This window comes from Cavia porcellus, unplaced genomic scaffold (genome assembly GCF_034190915.1).
Source record: "Cavia porcellus strain 051 isolate PalLab524CR breed Dunkin Hartley unplaced genomic scaffold, mCavPor4.1 scaffold_27, whole genome shotgun sequence".
Classification (NCBI taxonomy): domain Eukaryota; kingdom Metazoa; phylum Chordata; class Mammalia; order Rodentia; family Caviidae; genus Cavia; species Cavia porcellus.
Window position 1 is genome coordinate 10,613,151 of NW_026947510.1, and position 26,887 is coordinate 10,640,037.

The 26,887-nt window shown below is 36.7% G+C and overlaps 1 protein-coding gene across 2 annotated transcripts in view; it reads right to left on the reverse strand.

Annotated features, from left to right (window-relative positions):
* Positions 1-253: 253 nt before the first annotated feature.
* Positions 254-26,887, reverse strand: part of St8sia6 (ST8 alpha-N-acetyl-neuraminide alpha-2,8-sialyltransferase 6) — a 120,170-nt gene continuing 93,536 nt past the window's right edge. The window contains exons 5-8 of one of the 2 annotated variants that reach the window (XM_003462776.5): positions 11,253-11,397; positions 6,785-6,897; positions 3,980-4,072; positions 254-2,824 (exon numbers count right to left, since the gene is read on the reverse strand). In XM_003462776.5, the coding sequence (XP_003462824.1) occupies positions 2,356-2,824; positions 3,980-4,072; positions 6,785-6,897; positions 11,253-11,397 (820 nt within the window). In that variant the 3' untranslated portion in view covers positions 254-2,355. Of the gene's footprint in view, positions 2,825-3,979; positions 4,073-6,784; positions 6,916-11,252; positions 11,398-26,887 lie in introns of both variants that reach the window. The other variant, XM_023561936.2, reaches the window with a different exon arrangement.

Genomic DNA, 26,887 nt, shown 5'->3' on the forward strand with positions numbered 1-26,887 from the left:
ATTTTTAAAATGCTTTTAGGATGGTAACACGATATTAAATAAGAAATAAACTCCAGATGCATGTTTGTAATTTTTCCCCAAAAAACTCTCCACAAACATGTTTTTCTACTGAAATTTTATTTGATCATGGGTATCATTATGCTTCTTGCTCTTAGATTATTTTAGATATTTCTGGAGATTCTATTTTAATATTCTAGAGAGAATTTCTTAAGTTAAAACATCTTATGCCAGAATAGCATAAGTAAACTTTAAATATCTTAATCATATGCAATTTTTATTAAAATAACACATACAGCCTTCACCTTGTACATTTGATCATTTATTTCAGTATATTTGATTACTTTTACTCTTCAATCACATATTTCCAATATCAAAAAGAAATAGTTTGTTTCAATTGTCATAGACATTTTGAAAGAAATCATTTTACTAACTCTGAAATGCTAGGGTGTTCTCATCTATTTTTAAGAATCCATTGTTAGTAGCATGATTGAAACGTTACCAATGCTGCCAACATATTACTTAAAACTAATTAAATCCATTAGAAGCAATAGAAAAAGGCCACCCATTCTCTATAAAAAGGAAGACAATACATAAATCAGATTTTATATAACAAAAATCATTTTCCTTTTAGAAAATATTCATATATGAACTTTTAATCAGTTTATAAATCTGGTAAGCTTCATTTGCTATAAAGAACAAATGAAATTATGAACTCAAATACATATCACATATGTCAAGTGCAAAGTAAAGATGTATTTTATAGAATAAGCAATTCATAGCACAGTGTTCTTAAAACAGTGTGTATTTAGTAAGATTATACTCTGGCTCAGATAATTAATTTAAAAATTATAATTACTTCGACAAGTTGATGTCTATACTCTGATTTCCAATCTTCTTACAAAGGAGGAATGATGAGCAGGAAAGCAGACACATGATTACATACGTAACTCAAGTAACTGACTCCGCGTATGAGGCTAGTGTTTGAGAGTCATCATAAGATACGAAAGTGGTAGAAAGTGCTAATTTCTAATGTCTACTCGAGGTTTATTTTATACTGATGCCTAAGCCATTGTTTTATTTTTCATTATAAGCATGTATCTTTCCTGGGGTGAATTAAGTTTTTGTATGTTCTCATCCTTAAGCCCATCTATTAAACTGGTCAGGTCTAAACTGCCCGTTTTATAGATATGAGCCCTGCCATGATCCTCTCTCGGTGTCCTCTCTCAGTGACAGTTTTGGAGCAAAATCATGATCCACCTTCAAATATTCTCATTTTGATGTATCAGAGTCAAATGAACAGCCTTTCCTCCCATCTCTACCTAGAATCATTTGCGCTTGGAAGAAAAACAATTTTACAGTTTTAATTCTAAAATTACCTCTTTTCTGAAACCGACACATTGAAATACAGTGTGCTGAGAGACTGCTATGCTTGTCTAGCACTTTTTTTCGTAATCATTATTATAACACTCGCTCTACTGTATCATTAATGATAGGCATATGTGTTTCTTCCTGCTAGAAGCAGTCTTTATAGTCCTTTCACTGAGCCTGGTACAGGGCCTGGGACAAAGTAGCTGTTCAATATTTTTTTAATTGAATTGAACGATAAGACACAAGTGAAAAAGCCTGGGTACTGTAACTATTTATGTCCCTGAAGTAGATTCTGTCAGTGGGAGAGAAAAAGGCATAAAAATGAGACAGAAAGTTCATATAAAATTATAAAGTGTGATTTAAAATGTAGATAATAGATGAAAAAATGGCAAAAATCCATCTAACACATCAGCGAAGCTAGTATTACAAGTGAATTAATCAGGAGCAGGGACACTGCCATACAAAGAGAAGATTTTTACTCCTGAATAATCAAATATTTGTTGTTTAACTATGTAACTTTATTGTACATAGTCTTTGAAACAAAAGAAAAATGGAAAGGATGTTAGTAAAGTGAAGCCCATAAGAAAAACAAATGCAATAAATATGGCAATTCGCTTTTTTGAGAAAGGGTGCCAAGATAAGATGCCTTTTACCTTCTGGTGAGGGTAGAAATGGCTGCTTTTAATATTGACAAGGAAATATTTATTGAATCCCTACCTCGCACCAGATGCTATGCCAGGAAATATCACAAATTATTCCTTTTTACTCCTGTAAGTCAGTATCATGATTCTCCTTTTACAAAAAAGGAAGCTGAAGATTAGAATGATTGACAGACATGTGGAGGCTACACAGTTAGTGAGAGAGCTTTGGTCAAACCAAGCCGTGGGGCTCTTCCTATAGGACCTATTCGCTACCTCCTTTAGGGTGTGGAAACGTGGCTCACCTCCTGCATTATGTAAACGTTATTCTCATTGTAAGAAACTTTGTTTATACTACTTCACATTTGCTAAATTGTACTTTGAGGATTCCTTTCACATGAAGTTGGAGGATCTGGCTGTATTCTTTGGGCATCTGATGGAAACCGCGTTTAGGTAACTTGTTGTCATAGTAGTGATGGTTGACAGGTGTGTCTTCTACGGTTTTGGAGAAGGGCCAAAAGCCATATAGCTTCACATTCTCACACAGCTCCACTGCAACACTTGTGATCATCAAGCCGGTTGACAAGCGGAAGGCGGTCACACCTTTAGATTTCCAGAAGAGGGCAAGATGTTTCAGGTACTTGGGATGGAAAAAGAGAACTTTTTGCCTTGCCTTAGACTCTTTGAGTGTGTGATACACTTTAAACGAGGCACCGGTGTTGGCTTGGAAGGAAAATGCGGGCAGAAGGAGAAAGGCATCTCCGTAGGTTGCGATGTCCTCCAGAAATGCTGCTTTCTTTTCCTTTAAGTTCCCATATCTGCCAAATTAAAAAAAAACATAATAATAATCAGTGGAACAAATTTGGTACCATGAGGTTGAATTTACTTCCGGTAAAAACAAAACCTAGATCATTTATTTATATCCAATCTATAAGAAATAAGCCACAGACTCAGAAAAATCATAGGAGTGTCATGTGTGTAAGTATCAAGGAATATCTTTGTTTCTCTTGAAATACCTAGGCTTTCAATTATTTTACCTTCCAAACTTCTGGTATTCTCTAAATTATTTTTGAAGATTTAATATCTTTCAAGTTTATTACCAATGTTTCCCAAGCGCAGCACAATATACATCTACATTGTCAAAACTTTGCTGAGCTGTATACAGGTAGTTTGTGGACTGGCTGCATGTATTTAGTAATAAAATAGAAATTTCCTTTGAAAAACCTAAAGTCTCTATATGAAAATATAGATAGAAATATCTACTACACTATAAATTTCCTCCATGCAAGTACTTTCACTATAAGTATGATTTAAATGCTACCTTAGTGAATGTGCCTATTAACGTAATTGTATTCTATTTAGAATGTCAACTTTCAGAAGGCAGGCACAATCTCCTGTTTTTTCTCAGGACAGTTGAAGAGTCTTTGGAAGGGCATACTCTATCAATAACAATCATCAGTCATATCTGATGAGAACAAAGGAGCAAAACTATGTTTGTGACTTTTATGAACAAGTCAACATTATGAAGTAGTTACATTGCAGAAATGAAATACAAAATTGGTTCTGGAGTAGTAAATTATTCAAAATGAAAATTGTATTTTACCAAGCAGCTCAAAATTTCTAAATAGACTTAAGTTTTATCTAGCAAGAGCTATGAAGTTCAAAGAGTAATGTGAAAACTCTAAAAGGCAATAAAAGAAACTCACTTCGGTACTGTTAAAAAGATGAAGAGATAAATGAGTTCTCATTTGATTCATCTAAGTTATGACATTGATAACACAACTGAGTCATACTCTGCTAAACCATTACCTTGATAGAATGTCAAAATTTTCAAATGTATACTCATTTTTTTTTTACAAAAACTATTCCAACTGTAGAGTAAGTCACCCTCAGCTACGAGGTTAACACTTAGACTGAAAAACATGTTAAACAAAAAATGTTCTCGCACAGTTATGTAACCAGGATGCACTTACTTTGTTGTTATGATACTGGGATTCACAGTCACAAGATTTGTTTTACTGCCAACATCTTTGCTCATGTTTCCTGTGGTTGGAGGGAGGTTACACCTGAAATACAGAAGGGAAGCTATTTTCAAAATACAATTTATAAAGAACAAGTATGCACGTGCATAGAGATACACACACATATACACATCTGATAACTGTCCTTATAGTAGAGAATATCATTATTGTAAAGAAATCCTCAGAATTCATTGGATTTCCCTTTAAAGCTCTTTCATAAGTACTGAGTTCTTGGTTGACATGTCAATATTGTTTAAATACACAAAGTTATTAGTTAGCTTTAATGACTTTTTCAAAGTATCAAAACCAGAAATGACAATGACACTGGGCCTAACTGTTAAAGTTTCCAATCCTTTCATTAAAATCATCAGTTATGATTATATTTCCACAGTGGTGTGATCACAAATTTCCAGATTTTAAAAAGTTGAAACACAACAACTAAGGTTATAGCATTTACCAGAGGCAAAGACTACATAAAAACATCAAAATCTCTTGATTCCCATATGGATAATGTCACCACCAAATTATGATACTTATAAATAAAGCCCTAATGTTCTTACAGTGATGTTTTCATAGTGATATTCTTATCTTCCTTTGAGCATTAATTTGTTTTTACTTTGGAAAACAAATTAATTTTCTAAGATCACACAAAATAAAAAGAGAAATATGGTTATGACTCCCTAAACAGATTTTAAATTTCAAGTAGCCCATTGCTTTAAAGCTAAACATAATAAAGGACATGAAATGCTTTTTTAGGAAGACTGTTTAAAGATGACACACTCTGATATGACTGAGGTTGAAGTATTCTATTCCATGTCCCATGAAACATATTAATAAGTGAAGCAAACATTTTCCTCTGTGATGTAAAAGACATTTCAGAAAACAAAGATAATTATAGATAGAAAGCTAGGGAAATGACCCTATTTGTGGGCCTCTTATGACAAATCATAATCTCATGTTCTTTTGAAGGATTAAAAGTGATTTCCAATATAGGATAACAGGAGACTCCTAGTGGAAATACAGGACAGGCACATATTTATGGTGCTATATATATATATATATATATATATATATATATACATAAAACAGATACAATGGCCATATATATATGGATTTATAGTCACAAGATTTGTCAACATCCTTTCTAATGTTTCTTGTGTACCTAATCCCATTGTACACATATATAATGTATATTATATTAATTGTATACATTATACATTGTATGCATTAATATAGCTATAATTATATACATTAATATATAGTCACATATTTTGCTCTTTACATCTTCGACAACAACTAAGCTTTTGGAATAAAAAATAATAAATAACTTTTAAATTATTTTATAATCAACATATGTAGTTGAAACAAGTATGGGCTTAAAAATTAAATGTCTTCTAATGACCCCAGCCATATCTATTCCTAACTTTCTCATTAAGTTTATCCGAGTTTTAAGGGAACTCTATATTCATAAAAATACCTGGCATCAGAAAAAGTAGAATCCAGAAATACAGGCATTTACAGATATTTTAGAGTTATAAATCAAATAGCTGCTGGCATTTTTTTAAATCAAACCTTACATTTTTTACAGTTACTATAAAGTAAAATTAATGTTTAGGCAGAATACTCACCACAGATGTTTTGAAATTTTAAGTCTACAAAAGGTCTATTACATGCAGAATTATTTGTCTTCATTATGGTTCTTTTTCACACTGAGAACTTGAACAAAATGGCTAACCCAATCACATTCTGACCATCTTAATAATGATCATGAAGAATGCATTCAATAATTGTTGTACTGTGAGGTCTACTGTTGATCTGTCATCACCTTCGGCATAAGATTTTAAAATGGGGTTATAGTGAAGGAGGATCTTTGGCACAGTATTTATGGAAAATCTCACTTAAAAATTGCAGAAAGGATAGCATGAAGTAGACAGGGACCAATGGATCTCTGCTGTATGAAATCAGTGCTCCTAAAACACAAAGAAACAGATATCTACTTTTTTTAAAGTTGTATTTCAGGGCTGGGGATGTAGCTCAGTAGCACTGTGCCTGCCTGGCAAGGGTGAGGCCTTGAGTTTAATTTATGGTACCAAAAAAGTAATAAAAATAAAAAGGTGTATTGCAGCTAAAATTCATTCTCAGATGGATGAATCACCTTTCTAGCATATTCTGAAAGTGGAGATGCTTTGTGGAATGGCTTATTAGTATAAGGTACACCTCAAAACTATTTATATTTGTATTTTGTTATCTTAGCTGGTACTAAGATAATGTTTTAGAAGACCATAACATAAAAGATGTATAAAATATTTTTAATAGCAACCTAGAAAACTAAACAATGATGTTGCATTGCTGTAAAATGCATTTCCCCTAGTAATACTGCAGAATGACATCCTGCAAGGCTTCTAGGTCGGCCTTGGTGAATCTGGAAAATATTCCTTCCTGGAGTCTTTCTGAGGTAGCTGTTCAAACACTGAAGGCTCTGATGAGTTCTGCGGTCTCAAGCCTTTTTTCACCTTGACTTCACCTTATTTCCTAAAGGTAGATGACCAAAGCACCTTCTTATCATCCTGATATGACCACTCGCAGAAACTTGAAAGCCATATAATACTCTAAGAAAGCCTAACCTGGGTAGTAGTTTGTGGACATTAGGAACAACAATTCGAAACTCAAACGACACACAGTATCTCTCTCTCCATTTCACCTTTAAAATAAACAATTTATCTTAGATTTCAAAGAAACCATATTGACAACTCTTACCTAAAAACGAAGTCAGACTTATCTATTTCAGCTCCGCAGAGAGAATTATTCAGAATTCCCCCATTTCCAACCACAGCACACTGATTGTAAGGATACTCCGCAAAAGGCTGGGACTGCAGGAGAAAGTGAAACTGTCGTGAAATACCACTGGTTAGTGACCACTAACACCATCAGTTTAATTATAATAACTTTTCATATGCGCTAAGGAAAAGAAAAACAAGAAAAAAAAGCAGCGTTTAAAAAGGATGAAAAGAATAACACAGGATGCTGAACAATTTATTATGACATAATAAAAAGAAATGTAAATCTGTTTCATCTCTATTGAGAACAAATATATAATATATAATAAAATGTGAGCTTATGAACATATTTACATATAAAATATATCACATAATAAAAGAACAGCAAAATTCAACATAATATCTTAACAAACAAGGACTTTTTTTAGCAAAGAGAGAGAGAGAAAAAGGCATGAAATTAGAAAGTAGCATTAAATCTTTTATTCTAAGCCATAAAAATAATAGGTAATTTAGCAAAAGTTTCCTGTGCGTTTTAAGTAGTTGGGCCTTCAGGCTCTGTAAGGGCACTAGATTTATGCTTGCCATCTCTGCAAATGACCAGCTGGTGTGTTTTGGGATGGCTGACCAACTTCAGGTGATATGTTTCAAGTTAATTTTTGAGACCTGACTATTTTTCATTTCCTTATAGGACTCCCCTCCCCCAGTGTACCCCAATAGGTTTCTCATTTCCCCCAATTCCTCTGCAACCTGGAATACAACTTTCTGACCCCATAGTGCATTTTGCTTTTTCTAACCACATCCCCTCAAATAGTAATATGCCCTTTAGCCCACAGGAAGGTGCCAGCTCATACACCACAGCAATGAGCTCCCAATGTACTATTTTGTCTCAACAAGAGAATGTAAATTCTTAAGGACAGAAAGGGTGCTTCTTAGTTTTTCATTTTCTCATCTCTCTTCCTCCATGTTAGCAGAGTGCAGAGTGCACAGGGAGTGCCTGATAAGCACTGCTGGTCCAGTGGTCTCCACCCCTTCCCAGCAAGGCACTCGAGCTGCTTGAATGAATAAGGTGCAAGAGCCAACCGGGCAACATTCAGGAACTTCTTAAGCAGCAATTATATCGCTGATAACTTGAAATCAGCCATGGTGTTGGCATTTAAACCACTGAAAGTGGCAGAGGCTGTAAAATCAAGGCATATCCCTCTCCAAAGCTAGTTCACTACTGGCAACAGCTCAGGGCTGGTATTCTAAGTAACCCAAAACCCAGCAGATCCTTGAACCACAGTCTGCCACCTGCTCCTCATGTTGCATGTGGGAGATGCCCAACAAGCAGAGAACCCTGCATTAGCACTTCTCTCAACAGGCTTGTTTGTAAAGTGCAACAGTCATATGATGCTTCCTGTGGGACAAGCATTGTTCAGTGCATAATTTACTAGCACATTTAATCCCCACAACCACCTTCTGAGTATTACAGGGCTGAGACAATGGAGGCACAACTGTAAGCAATAGTTAGAGAGAGGCAGAGCTGAGTTAACAACCTACGAGATTTGCTCCACAGGATCCAGCTCTGCACTATGTAACCAGTACACAATCCAGTTTCTTACTAGTCACTGGATTAAAATGTTAACTTCATGCCATTCCATATTTTCTTTAACATCCACAATGCCCAGCTTAATACCCGGGTTTTAAATGAATGGCTTTCAGATAGTTGGAGCTATTTCATGTCAAGGAACTTCTAGTTCAGGATGTCTTCAGATAGTGTTTTTGCTCAGTGGTACTATGATTCTGAATTTTATAGATAGGGTAGAATAAAAAAATGCAAATATGCTCTTTACGTTACAATAGAAAGGATTATTGAGGGTAGCATTTCTCAAATTAAGCACTCAGAATAATGAATGTTTTCTCTGGTTTCTTGGTCAACTGGGGGGGGAAAGGTTGGGATCTCATATTTAGTAGGAGTTGAAATAAATTACAAATTCCAATGTTGCTTAAAATAAACTTTGCAAGAAAAACATACATTTGCACAGTTGAATTGCCTGCTCATTGCTTGCTCTGGCTGAAAATCAACTTTGTTATTTTGCTCTTTAAATAACTTTGCAAAGTTTTTGTAAGAAGCTTCACACTGTTTAATCAAAAGTATTCGTTGCAATCTGTTGTATGCCTGGCTGGTGCAGGAAGTCATGTGTGCAGGAGGGTGGAGTGGAATGGGGTGGACAGACAGGAAGTAAGGTAAGAAAGATGTCAACTCCACCACAGGCCCCATCCGTGGAAGCTGAAGATTGAAGCCACATAAAAAGTGATGTGGAGAAAAAAATAAAAGTGATGTGGCATTGCAATTGTTACTGTATTGGTTGCAGAATTTCTTTTTCCCATTTTAAAAACTCAACATAAACTTGGGACAATGGATGCAGACATTAAACTACATAAAAAATGATCAATGCTATGTGTGTTTCTGGGTGTGGAAGGCCCACTTGAGGATTGTCACCAACAGTATATAAGGAAAACCGGAGGGGAAGATGGCATGCTGCCGATTCTCCTGGAGAAGTTCGTCATACTGGTTTTCCTGATATGAACTCAGCTGTTCTCACTGCTGGAGGAGCTTTAGGTCCTCACTGAAGCTGAGAGTGTCTGCAGTTCTCCTCAGGGGAGCTTTGATCCTTACTTTGAGTGTTGTTTCTTGGCTTCAGTGCAGATCCCTTAACCTTCCAGTACAGACCTTCACCCCACTTGCACAGACTTTATAGCTTCTATTACTGGCCTTTAGGCCTCATCAACGCAAATCCTTGGTACAGACTTGCATGAGACATTGACATGGGTTCTAAGCTTTGAGGTGAACTCATGGAGGACATTGCTATGGGTCTTCAAATGGACTTGCACAAGATGTTGGTGTGGGATGCAGGCCCTCAGCTGGACTCTTTGGGTCTCTACTGTGTGGACAGATCTCTTGCACTTTTCTGCATTTGACTTTTTGGATGAATATAATAAAATAATCCTACAAATTATGTGTCCTGTATTAAATCCACTCCCTTACAAACCGTAGCTACAGCATTATGTTAAGCTTTTCCTTTATGCAAAGAGAGAGACATAACAGATGTGGCTCCTGTGTGCTAGTTACGAAAAGTCAGATACTAACAAAGACAGCCACATGTGCAAAGTGGCCCAGTATACAACACTCCAATGGAAATATTCTTTTGTAATTTATCTTCACAATTATTGGTGATTCAATGCATCACAGCTTATCAGGGTTATTTTCTTAAATGAACTTTATTGATATACAAGTACCTTTAATAAAGTACATTTTGTTGATCAATTCAAAAGATCAAATTTTGTCTTTTAGATAGCCTTGACCATTGCTTACTTTGTTATTTTTGACTCTTTTTTCTTCCAAATAATGTGAAGTATTTTTCTTTACTATTTTCTCATTTATTCTAAGTAAATTATTCTTCCTTTGAATTGCAGTGCTAAATTTATATGAGCAGCAATAAGTTCAAAGAAATCAAAAGTCCAACCAAAGAGAATTAATCACAAGAATCTACTTTCTACAGTTGGCAAACTTCATATATACAATGATTCTGTTCTTGACCATATTAACTTGGCCTAGTTGCCTTTTTTTATACTGGGGATAAAACCCAGGAACTAATTCATGTTGGGCATGTGTTACCTCTCCAGGAGCTTGGTTGCTTTTAAACAGATGATTTCCAAATGCCTGGGAGTGTATGTTAATACGTAACAGAATGATCTTCATAAAAAAACAATTTTTCAAATTTGGATTAGGCAACAAGTTTCTCTTCATTGTGTGAAGCAGTAATATATCATATCTTGACTTTTTTTTTTGTCTTTTTCTTTTTTATCGGTACCAGGGATCGAACTCACGACTGCCTGCTTACAAGGCAGGCGCTTATGCCGCTGAGCTAAATCCCCAGCCCCCTTGACTTTTTAATGTAGCAGTCATGCAATGGTGGGATATATGTACTGAAAAATGTTCTAGGAGCATAAGATATATCAGCAAACACAGAAGATGATAATTCTTGCATTATGGATGCTATATTTATTGGCCATAGTTGATTACATAGTTCCCAAGATAAGATTATATTCACAAGCCCCAGTGATCATGATGCAGAAAGAATCTGGAACGCTAAAATACCAGAACGGCCCATCATTTAAAGGATAAATGTCCTTCCCTGAAAAGCCAGATCTCATTAAAACTGCCTTTTGAGGGCCCAAAAGTATAGCTCAGTAAAAATTTGCCTACTATGTATGAGACCCTGGGTTTGATCTCCAGAATAGGAAAAAAAGTAAATAAAAATTGCCTTTTAAAAAATGCTCCATCATGCATATTTTATGCAATGTAAACAAATATAGTAGTTTTTAAAGCATTTATTGATTCACTCATTTATCCCTATAAATTACAACTTAAAGTGAGAAGAAAGCTGTAATAAACCTTTACTCACCACAGGAAACATATGAAAAATGCTTTCTCTAATCGGGATTTCTTTTTTGCTTTCCACTTCATAACTCATGTTAGTTCCAATTGGAGTGTTATTTTGCGAAACCACGAAATTTTGAATAGCATCACAACAGGAAGCAAGTTTTGCTCTGCAATGGAGAAGAATGGAAGTGAGTCAAGGAATAAGAGTAAGAAACCTAAAAAGAGAGACCACAACGGAGCAAGCAAAAGAGGATTCTGGGAAGGGTGGGGAATGAAAAAAAAGAAGATGCGTTATGTACATATACCAACTTCTCACCATAACTGGAATCACTGTGTACTGCAAACATGTGCTAATTAAAAAATGGGATTCTGCCATATTGACTTTTCAAAGGAAGATACATCATTTTCCAGGATGCCAGTTTTATCTCAGTTCTAACTGGCCCTGGAGATATAGTAGGATAAGATGGCAGAGCACACTAAACAGATTCAGATAAGGATCATCTCACAGAAAGAAAATGCCCATGACTATCAGAGTGGTAAATACAAAATCAGCCTTATAACAATATTGGTATAACATTAAAGAGAAAAATGAGAGAATCACTGTAGTAATTGCCTCTTATTCATGTTTTTGTGGAATTTTAATTGCCTCAAGTCAACTGGGTCTGACAATATGTCTTGACCTCTCAAAAGAAAGAGACCATATTAGCATAACTTTTATTATAGTTTACTATAGTCTTATTAAAGCAGCTTCTGTTATAGTGACAGAACTTTTGTTATAATAGTTCTATTTTATGACTAGTTATTGATTTTTTACTATGACTAACATAAATTAAACTGGCTATGTAAGTCCGGGGAAAGATGATATATGTAAGGTTTGGCATTGTTTGCAATTTCAGGCATCCAAGGAGGTTCTGGACACAATATTCCCAGAGAATATGGGGGGACTACTGTATAAATATTTCATAATAATTATGAAAATACAGGAAGTAAATTAAAAGGAACATTACAGTCACCACAACAATATACATTCATTTATTAAGAGACAAGCACAATGAGAAGAAACATTAATACAGTCACTTTTAAGTGTATTTAAAGTCATGCAAAGCCCAGAACAATGTAAATTAGTAGCAAGTTGTATTTCAAATTATTATTGTAGGATGGAACATTATTATGAGATTGAAGACCCAAGAGGGGGCTTTTGGGAGTCTTCTGAATTAGTCCTCAACCAGTGTCAGGTCAATATCAAACTATTCAGAATTTATATTTTGTTTTTGTAATTCTCCAGGGATGTAGAATTCCAAATATCTCTTGATGATTATTCCAGTGTCTAATTGACCTCAAAGTCAGGAGATTCTTCCACTGTACAATTAGACTATTTCTTCTTAATTTAATTCCTTTCCTTGGTGTTTTTAGAGACTCTTTTCATAGAAACATGTCATGTAATTGAAAACAGTAATCAAGCACTTGATTAACCTTTCAATCATAGAAGAGTCTGCAGAATTTCTCCTCTCAGATGGGCCAGTTTTTCATTATTTTAATCTCCCTGATCCTCTTTAAACCTTGACTTATTTCTCCATATTACTTAAAAAGTATATATGCAAGCTGAATCTAACCATAGGATAAGAGACCAATAGTCAGTGAAAAATGACCAGTTAGAGTCCTTAAAAAATGGGTCCTTTTTCATTTCACACATGGTTCTGAAGGGCATAGTTCTGTACATATTCCTCTGAATTTGGTGCTTTTGAAAAAGTACAATGCTCTAATTTGTCTTGTTCACTTTTAAATTCAGTCTTCCTGAATTCCAATAATTTTCACAGTCTCAATAGACTATAAAAAGTCAAGGTGATATTATTTGTATCCCAAAGTCAAGGTTTTCAAAAATGCTTCTTATCTGTTAACAGGGTTCATAAAAATGGCATGTTCTTCTTAACTGAATTCTATTACCAGCTTGTTACTTCTCTTTATATTTTAGAAATTGCCTTTTCTAAAGGATAGTTTATGGAGATTAACAAAAGAAAATGAAATGATGTGTGGTCAAAAATATGGTGTCAAGTAGGCTTTAATTACAAATTTAATTTGATAACAATTCATGTAACACACTACAAACTCAGAAATCCTTATGCGTTTATTATTTTAAATGTCTTCTATCCAGGATTCTGAGAAAAGGCAATGCTTAAAATGCCTAAAGATATTCAGTGCTTAAAAGAATACTGCATCACAAAAACCACTAAATGATATTCTTTTGTGCTTTTTAATAATTTTTTCCTGACATTATGATTTTAAAACATCATTATACAATTTGCAGACCTACAGGATATTAGAAAACATGAACAATGCGGATTTGAATAACCACCAGCTCTGACTTTTTCCCCCCAGATATACCCTGTTGTGTGTCCATCAATCCATTATCATTGTAGTTGCTGCAATTCGAAGCAACTGCAAGTCTCATTACATTCCACTTCTGTTCTGCCTCCAGCTCCTCATCTGTCACCAGGGCTGGGTTATTTGTAGTTGTTTTTCACCACAGTTTAGTTTTGTCTCTTATAGAATACAAGCAGAACCATACAAAAGCAGTGTATGCTTTTTTTTTTTTTTTTTTTTTTTTAAATTTTTTTATTTTTTTTATTTTTATTTAAGGAGAAAAGAAAAGAAAGAAAAAAAAAACAGTGAAGGGGTACAAGTTATACAGATTTACAGAATAAAAAAATGCGCAGTAGGAAATCACTAGTTAATGGATTACATATTGCCATCTTAGAAATAATTGTTTAAGTCACAAAATTAAAGCTTGTAGAGTGGACATTCCAACAATGATACTGCAAACAGTTCTGTTCAATGATCCAATAAAACTCTGTGATATCATTTTCTATCTTATACATTTAAATATACATGCAGTTATATAGTTTAGAGCACTTTCTTTTCCTCTCTTTTGTACAGTGACTATTACACATTTTGGGTTTCATTGCTCCCACGGTTCTTGTTGCTTTTTTGGAAGAGAGTAAAACCAAATGTGACATAACAGAACAGAATCGGTCAAGTCAAAAGGGTGGACATAATAGATAATATAAAAACATAATACAAGGTGATCAACAATGGTTACCATAATGCCTCCCGCTATTTCTAATAGAATTGCCTATATCATTAGTTATAATACAATTGAACAAAACAGTAAAGAACAAAACCGACAAAACCAAAACATTGGAGACATTGTAGGTCTTCAAAAGTAGACAAAAGTCAACAAGAATGGGCGTCATAATGAATCTCATTATCTTCACAGCTGATGCCTAAACTTTCGAACCTGATACTATCCAGCAAAACAGAATAGGGGAACATCAGTTAAAAACCAGATGGTGAGAATAATACAGGGCTTTAAATCAAGGTAATGAAAAGTCAAAGTGGGTTACTATAATATATCCTGCTATTTTTTTCCCTTTAATTAAAAGGATAAAGATAAAAAAGTAAATAATGGAGTGGAGATTGAGATAAAAGAGGGCATAACAACGAAACAGCGCAGATCAAAACATAACCATTTAAGCAGAATAGTGTTTCACCACCAGATAATCCTAACCTAAAAGTAGTTACCATATTGTTTCTTTCTTTGAAATCCTTGAGTACAACTTCGTATACTGTAGCATTAAGTATATCAAAACAATGTAAAACCATTCAAGAGAATGACAGCATTACAGAGTATTTAGAATCGACTAACAAAATGAACAATGGTTTCTGTATAATCTCCTTGTCTTTAAAAGGTTTTTGCTTATACTATCGTACATAATAAAATCCAATAAGATACAGCCTATTTAGACCATTGGAGACAGAAGGACAAAAGCTAGATGAGACTTCAAAACAAGATGATACTAAATCTGTATTACCTATTAAGATGTCATTTTCTCCAAAATAGCTGTTCCTATCATCCAATCTTCTCTGCCTCATTTCTGTTAAGCTCTTTTTCTGTCCGTAGCTGTCAGTTTGTCTTCTTCATTTTGTTCTCTGCTCCATTCGTTGTGGCCTCTCTGCCATTATTTCTGGATTCTTTGTATTTTTCTTTTTTTAGAATATCCTGCAATACTCTCTGTAGAGTTGAATTGGTGGTTGCAAATTCCCCCAGTTCCTCTTTATCCTGGAAGCACCTTGTTTTTCCATCAATTTCCAGGGACAGTTGTGCAGGATATCTCAATCTTGGCTGGAGATTATTATCTTTCAATGCTTGAATTATTTCCCCCCACGCTCTTCGTGATTTGATGGTTTGTGCAGAGAAATCTGCTGTAATTCTGATGGGTGTTCCCTTGTAGGTGGTCTGTTTCTTGTCTCTTACAGCTTTTAATATTCTGTTCTTGTATTGAATTTCTGGAATTTTTATTATTATATGCCTGGGTGTTGCTCTGTTTGGGTTGTAGGTAGCTGGGGTCCTGTATGCCTCATACATCCGAGTATCTTTACCTTTTGCTAAATTAGGAAAATTTTCCTGGATTATTTCTGTGAGTAGCTTTTGTAGTTCACTTGTTTGTGTCCCTACTTCTTCTTTTATGTTCTTAATCCTTAAGTTATGGATCCTCTTATCATCTTCTTGTCTTTGTATTATTGCTGTTTGTTTCTTTGTTATTTTTAAGAAGTTTTTCATTTCATTCTCCCATATTACAAGTCTGCCCTCCAGTTCAGATAGTCTGTCCTTAGTTTCTTTCAAGCTGTTATGCCAGTCTTCTATAGACTTCTTAGTATCTTGGTAGTCCCTTTGAACCTGCTTCACGTATTCTATGCTTTCTCTGTTTTCTCCATCAAACAATTCTCCCCTTTTTTTCTGTTCTTCCATTCCACCACCTGTTTTTTCTTGGGTGGTACTTAGCATTTCTCTAACTATTCTGCATACTTCTAGCTTCAGGTCATTGATAACTTCATTCCTGAATTGGTCTATGAGGCTCTCTATATGGTGCCTTATGTGTATTGGTGTGGTGTCTGCTATTGCCTGTTTCTCAGAATTGGGGGCCGAGGAGCCTTTCTTGTTGCTGCCTCTTCCCATGCTGCCTCTTCTTCTCTGTTCCTTATATATGCAAGCTTATATAAGAGGCCCAGCTTCTCTCCCAGTCAGCCACAGCCTGATCGAATTGCGCCAGTTAGTTGTTCCCACTCACCGCTGTGCACCAGGGAGTTACGGACCAGGCAGCCTACGCATCTCCCCTCCCGGCCACCGTCAGGCTCTGGGATCTGGGTTGGGACAGTCTACCAGGTCTGCCGGCAGTGTCACGCAGGCCAGGCACTTTTCACCAATCCCGCCCGAGAGGGGGATGTGTGGCTGGAGTCCCACCGCGTCCTGCTCCCGCAGGACTGCCCGGGCCCAGAAAGTCCTCTGCTGGAGTCAAACTGTGGTAGAGTGTCAGCTTCTCTCACTCACCTCACCACAAGTCAGTGCACGCCTCCCTGCCGTTCGCAGATTGCCGTTCTCAGAGCTTCCGCGTGTCTCTCTCCTTGCTGAGCCACTGTAGAGGCAGCCAGCCGCCGCGTGGCGGGAAACCCAAATCGCGGCTTACAATGGCGCGGTTCCAGCCTCCACACCAAGTCTTTTCTGTTCCTGTTTTAGCACCAGGACTGCATTCCAAGTTGGCTTCTCTCAGCCCAGTTCGTTCCTGAGTCAGCAGAGCATATCTCCACCGACTTATGTCTCCTTAGTCCACACCATTCCTGGCTTCTGAGCCGAGTCTTTCAGAGAGCCTCCGGTAGTTGCTGTTATCTGTCCGCCATGTTCTCCCGGAAGAAAGAGGCACCGCAGTGTATGCTTTTGAATAAGAGTTTTCTTCACTTAGTGTAAATGTTTTGTGATTGATTTATGTTGCTGTTTATTCTTTTTATTCCTTGTATTATCCAGTTTATTCCTTTTGATTACTGGAATAGATGTATGGATGTGTCAGAGCTGGTTTAACCATCTGCCTTACACATTCTCAGAAATCACTATCAAAAGTCAACATTAAACACCCAACCATACATAATAATCTTGGTTAAGTGTCAGCATTATAATCCACCACATCATTTCTGAAGCCTGCCTTTAGTCACAGGCAGACAAGGCTTCTGTATTCCATGACAGAATGATAAATGCATGTTCTCTGTCACTTCCTAGCTCATCTCTCTAGCACAGTAATAAGGAGCCAGTAAAATAAAACTGAGCTGCTTATAATGATGAAAATGCTGTTACTGGATTTTTAAAGTCTGTTATTCCATTTCCATTGCCCCTAAAAAAAGAGCCAATTCTGATCTTTGGTCACTCTAAAGTCATGTTCACAATGAGTACGGCAATTCTTCCCTTCTTGTGAGAAAAAGGAGACATTAAGAAATAGCATTCTATTCGTGTTAACTAGAATAGAATGTTAACCATCCATTTCTGGACAATGCAATGTCTGTCCTGCAGTTCCCCTCTCCACAGCAGTGAATATCCCAATCATTTCAGCAGGGGCCCAATTCCCACCCTGTGTGAGCAATGTGAAATTTCTAGGGCATCTGCACAGTCATTATCCTATTTGATTCCCCTCACAGGCAAGGAGATAGACAATACAATGATTCCCATTTCAGAGACAAGAAAACTGGGGTTGTGAGGTGCTAAGTGACTTGATACAGAAGTGAAGGTGGTAAACAGCTAAAACCTGTGTTTTACAACGTTCAGGTCTCTAGTCTGAGCTAGAGTGTTGGAGTCAGAAGAAATGTCATCAGTCAAGCATCTTCCCTCGGCTTAACTTTTGCTTTCCAAAATGATGCCATGACTCAGTAAGGATGGGAACCTTGCTGCACACTGGCCTAGGTGACTCGAAAGCTACCATACAATTTAGGAACATTAAATATTTTCTATTCTCTTTACAGGGGCTGGGGATTTAGCTCAGTGGCATAAGCACCTGCCTTGCAAGCATGCAGTTGTGAGTTCGATCCCTGGTACCGATAAAAAGGAAAAAGACAAAAAAAAAAAAAAAAAAAAAAAAACCAAAAAAAACCCACCCCAAATATTTTCTATTCTCTTTATGCATAAGTAAAACACTGGAGTTCTTGTTTTTACACGGAGGCTTCTCTATGGGGCCATAGTTATCAATGATATGGTTAATATGCCCTAGAGTCTTGCCATATCCCATCTGCAGCCACATCTTCCCCAGGATCCAGGTTTAAAAGGGGATACATGTTCTGTACTTATTGCAAAGAGGCCCAAAATTCAGAAGCATTCTCGTCCTTTCAAAAGTGCTTAACTTTTGAATAGTTTGCTCCCTGAAGAAGCTGGTTTAATGCATGTATCCCTGATCTACAAAAATGAAATCTGAAAGCATGCAAACCCATCTTTGGATCACAAGTGGTCTAATGAATATACTTTTGAGTAATGGATAAGAGCGTATTCGTTAAGGTTATGGAAACTCCCTTTTCTTTTTCACCGTAAATGCATTTAATTTAATTTGTTGTATTATTTTATTACTGGCTTGGATTTCCAGGCCAAAATTCTCCTCCGATTCTAAATGGAATGCTTCCTGGATTACAATGAAATGTTAATAACTTGTCAATGCTTACAATGGGCAGAACAACACAGGACACTCTGAATAACAACCTACAGGCCTGAGCTTGTGGTCCCAGTTATTACTTCTATTTATTAAGCTCCCTGCAGCTCCACAATGAGATGCAGGCCTCTTCGGTCAGGGAAAGGCTGCAGGCACCTTCCAAGTATTAATGGAGAGCTGCATCTCCAGGCTTCACTCATTTTCTATGATTCTCATGAGGGTCCTAGTAAAAGGAGGTTGAAAATATGAGTACCTGCAAAAATTCAATGGACTTCTAACTATTTCTACTAAAACAGTTCAGTGTTTTTCAGCTTCACCAGAACCACATCATGCCTAGGCCAGGTTTGGACCAACTGCCTCTCTCCTGTTGATGCTATTATCATTTTCTCTCATTTAAATTCATAATGAACAGAAGTTTATTTGATGCCCCTCTCTTTGTGCCTTTTCTCTGGCCCTGCCCTGCATGATACATTTTACTGACTGATCAGTAATACCAAAACCAACATTTTGTGCAATCTCATGATGTACTAAATATTTTCTACAGATTATCACATTTATGCTCCAAAATACAGGTACAATGAACTATTTTAAAGATGAGGACAACTCAGGCTCACAAAGCTGAGAGCACAAATCACATTTTCATTCATTCACTCATTTGCTTTTGTATTTAGCACCAATTAAATACTGAGTATCATGAGAGGTGCCATATACACATTGGTGAATAAAACGGTCGTTAGCTTTGCCTTTATAGTGTTTATAATATAGCAGGAAAAATCACAAGGACAAATTTTAAGATAGTTTAGTGGCATGAAGAAGACTGGAGACAAGCAATAATTTAGCACTGGAGGTAGAGACCAAGTCATATCTTTCAAGAGCCATTTCAGGAATGCTGAAGATTTGTAAGTTTTTAATTGTCTCATTAAACCCAGCAGTATGCATTGGCTTACCAAAACTCAAATGTGATCTGGATTTGCATAATTTAAAGAACAATGGCAAGCAGCTAAATTCTCAGACAGTACTCCGTGCCCGGGTTTGTTGTGAAACCTTTTTGTTCAAAGGCTCATCTGGAGAGAGTAGGTTGAAGTCTACAATGGATGGAGAACTAGCAATGTCCGGAATGTGAAAAAGCATGGTCAGGGGATTCAATAACTGTCTTCAAATCTTCAAGGACTGTAATGTGAAGGAAGGATTAGAGTTAACTTGTGTAGCTTCAAGAGACAGTTATGCCTGTTACAGCCCGAATGCTCGTGCCCCTCCAAAATTCACAGGCTGAAATTCTAACCCCAACGTGATGGATTAGAAGACAGAATGTTTAGGAAATTGTCAGGGCTAGATGAGGTCCTGAGCGTGGAGCCCTGATGAATGTGAGAGGACAGAAGCTGGCTGGCTGCCACTTAGAACAAGGACTTCATCCAAACTTAGGAGCAACCCTGGTGCCCTGATCTTGGACTTCCGGAATCCAGAACTAGGTGTCAGAACTGAAGTGTTGCTTAAGCCATTTTGGCTATAATATTATGCTAAAGAAACTCAAGCTGACTAAGACTAGGATCCATACCCAGAGAAATTCAGCTCACATTTATTAGGTAGCCGGTATGTGATGTTCATGGCTCAAGACCATGAGAATTAGAACTCACAAATTACAAATAAAAATACGAATACAACTTGGTTCTGCCCTCCAAAAGCTTACATTAAGGAAAAGATACAAGATGTCAGTGGTCTTTTTCTATCATTTCAGGACTGAGGTAAGAAGAGGTTATGAGAGGAGCAGACAGGGTTAGGAGAAACGCTAGAAAAGGTGGTGCTAGAATAATATCCAGCATGCTGGAGGCTTCTGATGAATATTTACTTGCTGAATGAATCAACCTGTGCCTAGGAATAGTTACTTGGGTAACAGGAGGGAGAGAAACCAGGGAGCACGGAAAAGCCGGCTGAAAAGTGACAGCGAGGCTATGACAAGTGTGCCTCTCAATGAAACAGTAGTTGACATTAAGCAAGTGATTTTAGGGTGCAAAGGAGAGGGGGGAAGATTTGTGATGTATTTAGTAGGTGACAAGAACAAAGATAAAGGATAAATAAAAGCTGCTTGGAGATAAAACATAGCTGGGTGGTGAGGGCCTTTTCTTGGTTTCCTTCAAAGCTCAACACCTCGGCAGAACTCATTCATTTCCTAAAGACTCACTGAGAGCGTCTCACGTCCAGGCATGGTGCTCAGCTCAGGGACAACACAAGGAATAAATGAGGCCTGACTTTGTCTTCTTATATCTGGGACCACACAACTTAGAAGAGAAGTAGAACATAGGAGAAGTTTCGAAGCAAAGCAATAAAGTTAATTTACAGGTTTTTTGTTTCGTTTTTCTGAGACAGGGTCTCACTGTGTAGCTCACGCTGGTCTTGAACTCACTGTGTGGTTCTCCAAACAGTGATCTTCCAGGCTCAGCCTCCCCAGTGCTGGGATAATAGGTGTGTTCCACCATGCCCAGTTTCTAATTAATGGTTTTTTAACAGTGGGGAAAAAGGTCAGCCAAATAGGGGAATCTTTTCTCTACACGGATCACTAAACCAAGGAGGAGAAATTCAATAGAGACTTGTGCAAGCAAGGACAATTTGTCACCCCTACCCTAAAAATCATAGAAAATATTGTATTCACGAACTTACAGAGTTTTGAAACAGGAATAGAAAACTATGTAATAAATCTGGAATTTTTAAAATTCCATTTTCTATCTTATTGCTAACTATAGAAGATAAAAAAGACAAAGAGCAAAGTAAAACTGTAGAAATGAAGGAGGAAAAAGAAACACTGCCATAGCATGAGACAAGAAGAAAAATAAGACATAAATACATAACAGGGAAATAGCAAGAAATTCCTGAGAAAAGGGGAAGAGAAAAAGCTAGAAGTTAAAAAATAATCATGCACAAACATTAGAGATATAAAGACATAGGAACCGTGCAGAGAAAAAAGCTAATGTTATTTATTACACAGAAGCACAGCTTTACATAGAGAGAAAGCCAGAAAGACAAACATGAGCTGGAGTCAAGATAAAAATATAACAGGGAAAATCATGTTAAGCCTGAGACCCCGCACAGAGATAAATTAATAATACTAGTGAATAGATAGCAGGCGCTCTTCCCAAGCACCTTGCATGTTAACTTATGTAACCCTCGTAACAGTCCTATGAGGGAAAATCTATTGTCACTATTGTTATTGCCAGTTTTCAGATACACAAGCTGAGTTAGAGACGTGAAGTGACTTGCATGAAGACACAGCTAGCAAGTGATGTGAATGCGATTGAACTCAGAAGTCCATTTAAAATCTGGTGCTCTTCATGCTGTCCTTCACTCCATCTACATATTGTGTTGGACATGCACAAATAAGCCATAACAGAGGCAAACAGCAAAAGTCTGCAAACAGTCCATCCAGTCACTGTCACAAGACATACAGGATAACAGTAAACTTCACGGAAAAATATATCTGCATTTGAGAGACTTTGGAAACTGTGCCTGGATTTTTAAAAAAATTTATTAGTACATTTTAGTATGCATAAAGGTAACATTTAGCATAATGAATCTGTCCTTGTACATGAAGTATCTTGCTTCTTTTTTCTCATTCTACTCTCCCTTCAACACCTCGCTTCCCCTCTTTATCTACAAAAGCTTTTTTCCATTTTTCGTCTTCTATTCTTTTTCATTTCTTGTCCCTTCCTTTATTTCTTCTTCCCTTCTCCCATGTTTCCCTTCCTGCTTGAACATTTTCTTACTATTTTACAATATCTATTTTACATTTTGGTCCTTACTTACAGTTTTAGTTTCTTTAAATATTTAAATATGTGTCTGATTTATTTCACTTAAGAGTATGCTCCCAGGGTAACGTCTGTAATTTCCCTCTTTATGGAAGGGTAGTACTCCATTGTATAAAAAACCCCACACCTTCTTTATCCATTCATAAGTTGATGGACATTTGGGCTGTTTCCAAGATTTATTATTACAAACTGTGCTGCTATAAACACAAGTGTGTGTATAGTGCTGTGGTATGATGTTTTTAATTCTTTCAGGAAGACACCAAGAAGTGGAATAGCTGAGGGAATAGAACTTCTAGTTTTAGTTTTTTGGGGGAATTTGGATTGCGCCAGCCTATACTCCTACCAACAGTGAAGAAATGTTCCTTTTCCCCCATAGCCTCGCCAGCATTTGTTACTGGTTTTCTTTCTAGAGTGAGAGTAGTCATTCTTTCTAGAGTGAGAGAGAATCTCAGCATTGTTTTCATTTGCATCTCTCAAATAACCAGTGATGTTGAAATTATTTTATATATTTATATGCCATTTCTAATTCTTCATCTGAAAAGTATCTATTCATTTCAGATGCCAGTTTTGGATCAGGTCTTTAAATTTAAGCTGTCTGATTTGTTTTGAGTTCTTTATATAGTCTCAATATTAGTCCCTTGTCTAAACAGTTGGAAAAATTTTTTTCTACTCTGTGGGTTGTTTCTTCACTCTGTTGTGCAAAAGCATTTTAATGTGATGAGATCCCAGCTATTGATTCTTTGTAGTATTTCCCTTGGGGCCTGGGTTTTGCTCATAAACTCTGCCTATACCAATGTCTCCAAGAGTTCTACTGATTCTGTCTTCCAGAAGATTTAGCATTTCTGTTTTAATATTTAGAGCTTTGATTCATTTCAAGTTTAGTTTAGTGCATGGTGAAAGACAGGGATCTAATTTTAATCTATGGCATATATAAATCCAGTTTTTCCAGCACCATTTATTAAAGAGGCTATTTTTCTTCCAGTGAAGGTATTTGGCTCCTTTTGTGATCACGTATTTTTAAACTATACTGAATTTTCACATCTATATGCATGACAGAAGAGGAAAACAGTATCCAAATCCTTTCCATACCAGAGAAAACTCAACCAGAAACAACTTACAAGCAGAAAGTTGGAAATTAGAGTTCTAGAAATAAAAGCTAAGGCCAAAACTTTCTTCCTGACAATGAACTGCTGGGGCTGCAATGAATCAAGCCAATCAAAATGCCAGGGTTAAGGGGCCAACAAAAGTAAACAGATTTGAAACATATTTGGGGGGACACTGACAAGACTTTGACGTGATAGCCCAAGAGAAAGCTGGCAGGCAGCTGCAACTTTGGGCCGTAAGAGGGTGGAAGTAAATCAGGCTGTGAACTAAACAAGCCAGCTGATGTAGTCTTGGAGATAAGAAGGTGGGACACATGGGCTGCCTGGATGAGACCAGTACAAACAAATATGGAGATGTATCTGGCTTAAAGTTGACCCTAGCCTTCACTATACTCACACGAAGGCTCATTTCCATACTAAAATCCTGGCTCAAAGTGATAACATTTTGAGAAATGTGCAAACTCACATCTGCATAGCAACTAAACTCAATCTTGTATGGAGGTGCCTTTTTTTTTTTTTGAACTCCCAGCTAATTAAAGACATTCCTTTGAGACCCTATAAAAGTGAAGAATAATTTTTGGTAGGTGTTGCTGTGTCTGTGGAGTTTCTGGTTCTTGGTCTGTGGAGTAACCAATTTCTCTTTTTCCTGGACTACCTATGGGCAGCCCAATATGACTCTGTCTATTAACAAACTGTCATTTTTTTCTCACTTTAAAATCAGTCAGTGTTTGATTTCTATCTAATTGGACTATGAACCATGATAGGTGGCGACATTTTCTCTTACTTTCTTGCATTAAGAGGTCAGTCAGGTCTTCTTTATAAAAGCTTTATCTCTTGCTTTTCTTTTCCTTAAGTAAAAATTCCTTATCCATTTTCTTTTAATCTCCAACTAAAGCTTTTAGCTATAAAATCTCATCATCGCTGAGGCAAGGATCCACACTAGCTGGTCACAGGAGTGCTAATATTTGGTGACTGGAAATTAAGGGGAAGATGAGTATGGAAAGGGTCAATCTCATGTTTCTGATTAGGGCCCTTGGAAGGGGCAAACCCTACAGAAAATGGCCTAGACAGAGGACAGGACAATGGTTTGCTCGTAGTGAAGGAGTGATCTGGTATAATTTTAATTCCCTGTAAGACACAGAGAGGAAAAATGGCATCACATTGCAGCAGTGGAATTGGAAATCACATAGTAAGGGTAGGCTGAGAAGTCTTTGAGAACAGGACGGGACAGAGACTCAAGCATATGATTTCATATGCCTTTGGAATAAGCACAGAACTAGTATGGCCGTGACCTCTGTAGAGTTCATAGTGCTCCAGTTGTATGACTGTTCCTTGCCTTCTCAAAATTGTTAAGTTAAACTCAATTGTGAATTATGTAAGTGTGAAAAAGCAAGTTCTAAAAATACAAAATCAACTGCTAAGATGAATGTTAAGATTTCAGACCAAAAAAAAAAAAAAAATCCAGGTCATTACCATTATTGTTCAGTGTGTGAAGAGAAAGTAAAGAAGCCATTTATACTAAACTTTTATTGACAGAGTTTATACCTCTAGTTAGAAATTTTTCTAGGGGAGGAAAAAAGAAGACTGGGAAACTTTGAGGGTTTTTTGCAGACACTGTCAGGCAACAATTGGAGATCCCAAATTAGTGCTCTAGTTAAAGAGTTCTGTAATTCTAATGTCGAATAGTTCTGTGTGTAATTATACCAACATATGACTTTGTGAACCATTTTTTCTTTTTTTTTTTTTGTACTGGGGATCAAACTCACAACTGTATGCTTGCAAGGCAGGTGCTGATGCTGTTGAACTAAATCCCCGGCTCTGTGAACCATTTCTTAAAGGAAATGTTCTAAGTATATTTCATCACTTTCATTTATAAAAGGTTTCATTTGTTCATAAACTTCAAGTTACTAAACCAAGCACTCATTTTGTGTAGTCAAGGGGCTTTGTGGACTCTATACAGGAGTCAGCATCTATAGCGGTAAAGGACATGTAGGCAGACTCAGCTCATGGGTATTTAATGAGCCTGGTCTACATACGTAAGTGTGCACTAAGTGCCCCTAGAAAGCCAGCTCCCATCTCTGGCGTTCTTCCAGGACAGCTCCCGTCACTCATACAGTTCGGTGTCTTCATTTTTGCCTGAACTTTAGAAACTACATACCTATGTTACTGTTTCTGGCCTTTGGCTTCCTTCCAAACTTAATCTCTGCCTTCATGGTTTGTTTTAGCAGAATCTTGAAAAGGAATTACCCATTCTTTTCTTGGACCCACTATCCTTTAGTCCCAATTATGGGCTAACCAACTGAGAAGTGGCAGGATGCCCCTAACTCTTGACTCTACCTATAATCAGGCTGATTAATTTTCAAGCACTGCAATGTCATTTCTGATTAGATTTCAGAAGACGGGTTTTGGCCTGCCACCTTGAAAGGCGGGGACAATCCATAGACAGTTCACGTAACAGTAAGTCCTTTCTACTGAAAATAATGCACCCGAAGATTTTCACTTAGCAAGTTGAAGCTTAATACTTGCTGCTCTGTGTGACCTATTTTCCATCATGAAAAGATCAAAGAAAGTTCAAACAGAACAAATTAAATAGGAAGTGTTGGTCCTCACCAAGTGCATGGCATAATCCATGTGAATGACCACAAAAGTAAAACTGGGGTGTATATGTGTTTATACTTCTCCTTAGGCAGAGATCAGAGCTGATACTTCTACAGCTTTATTGCTGCATTATAGGCTCCCTATATTTATTATCAGTACTGACAGTTTAAACTACTTTTAGAAAACATTAACTATAAGCTTGTAAAATTATATTAAAATGGAAATAACTATTATATAGTGATATTCTAAATGATAACAGATTATTATTAAGCATTTTATGTGTTGAAGATTTATAAAAAAACTTTAGAGGCAAGCATCATCTCCATTCTACCAATAATGAGACTGGATAGAAGTGGCTGAATCTATTAATGATGATGATGCCACCAAAAGTCAACAAAGGCAACATGGTTCCTTGAAGATGTTCTACTGGGAGTTCATTTAGTCACAGTCAGGAGTCAGCATCTATAGCGGTACAGGAGTACCGCTGGATCCTGTACCGCTGGTACAGGAGATCATATTTAATAGACACTCACTCCCTTTAATCTATGATTTTGTTTTATGAGGTTTCAGTTGTCTCTAGTCAATAATAATCTGAAAATATTAAATTAAAAAATCTAAAAATAAATACTTCTTAAATTTTAAATT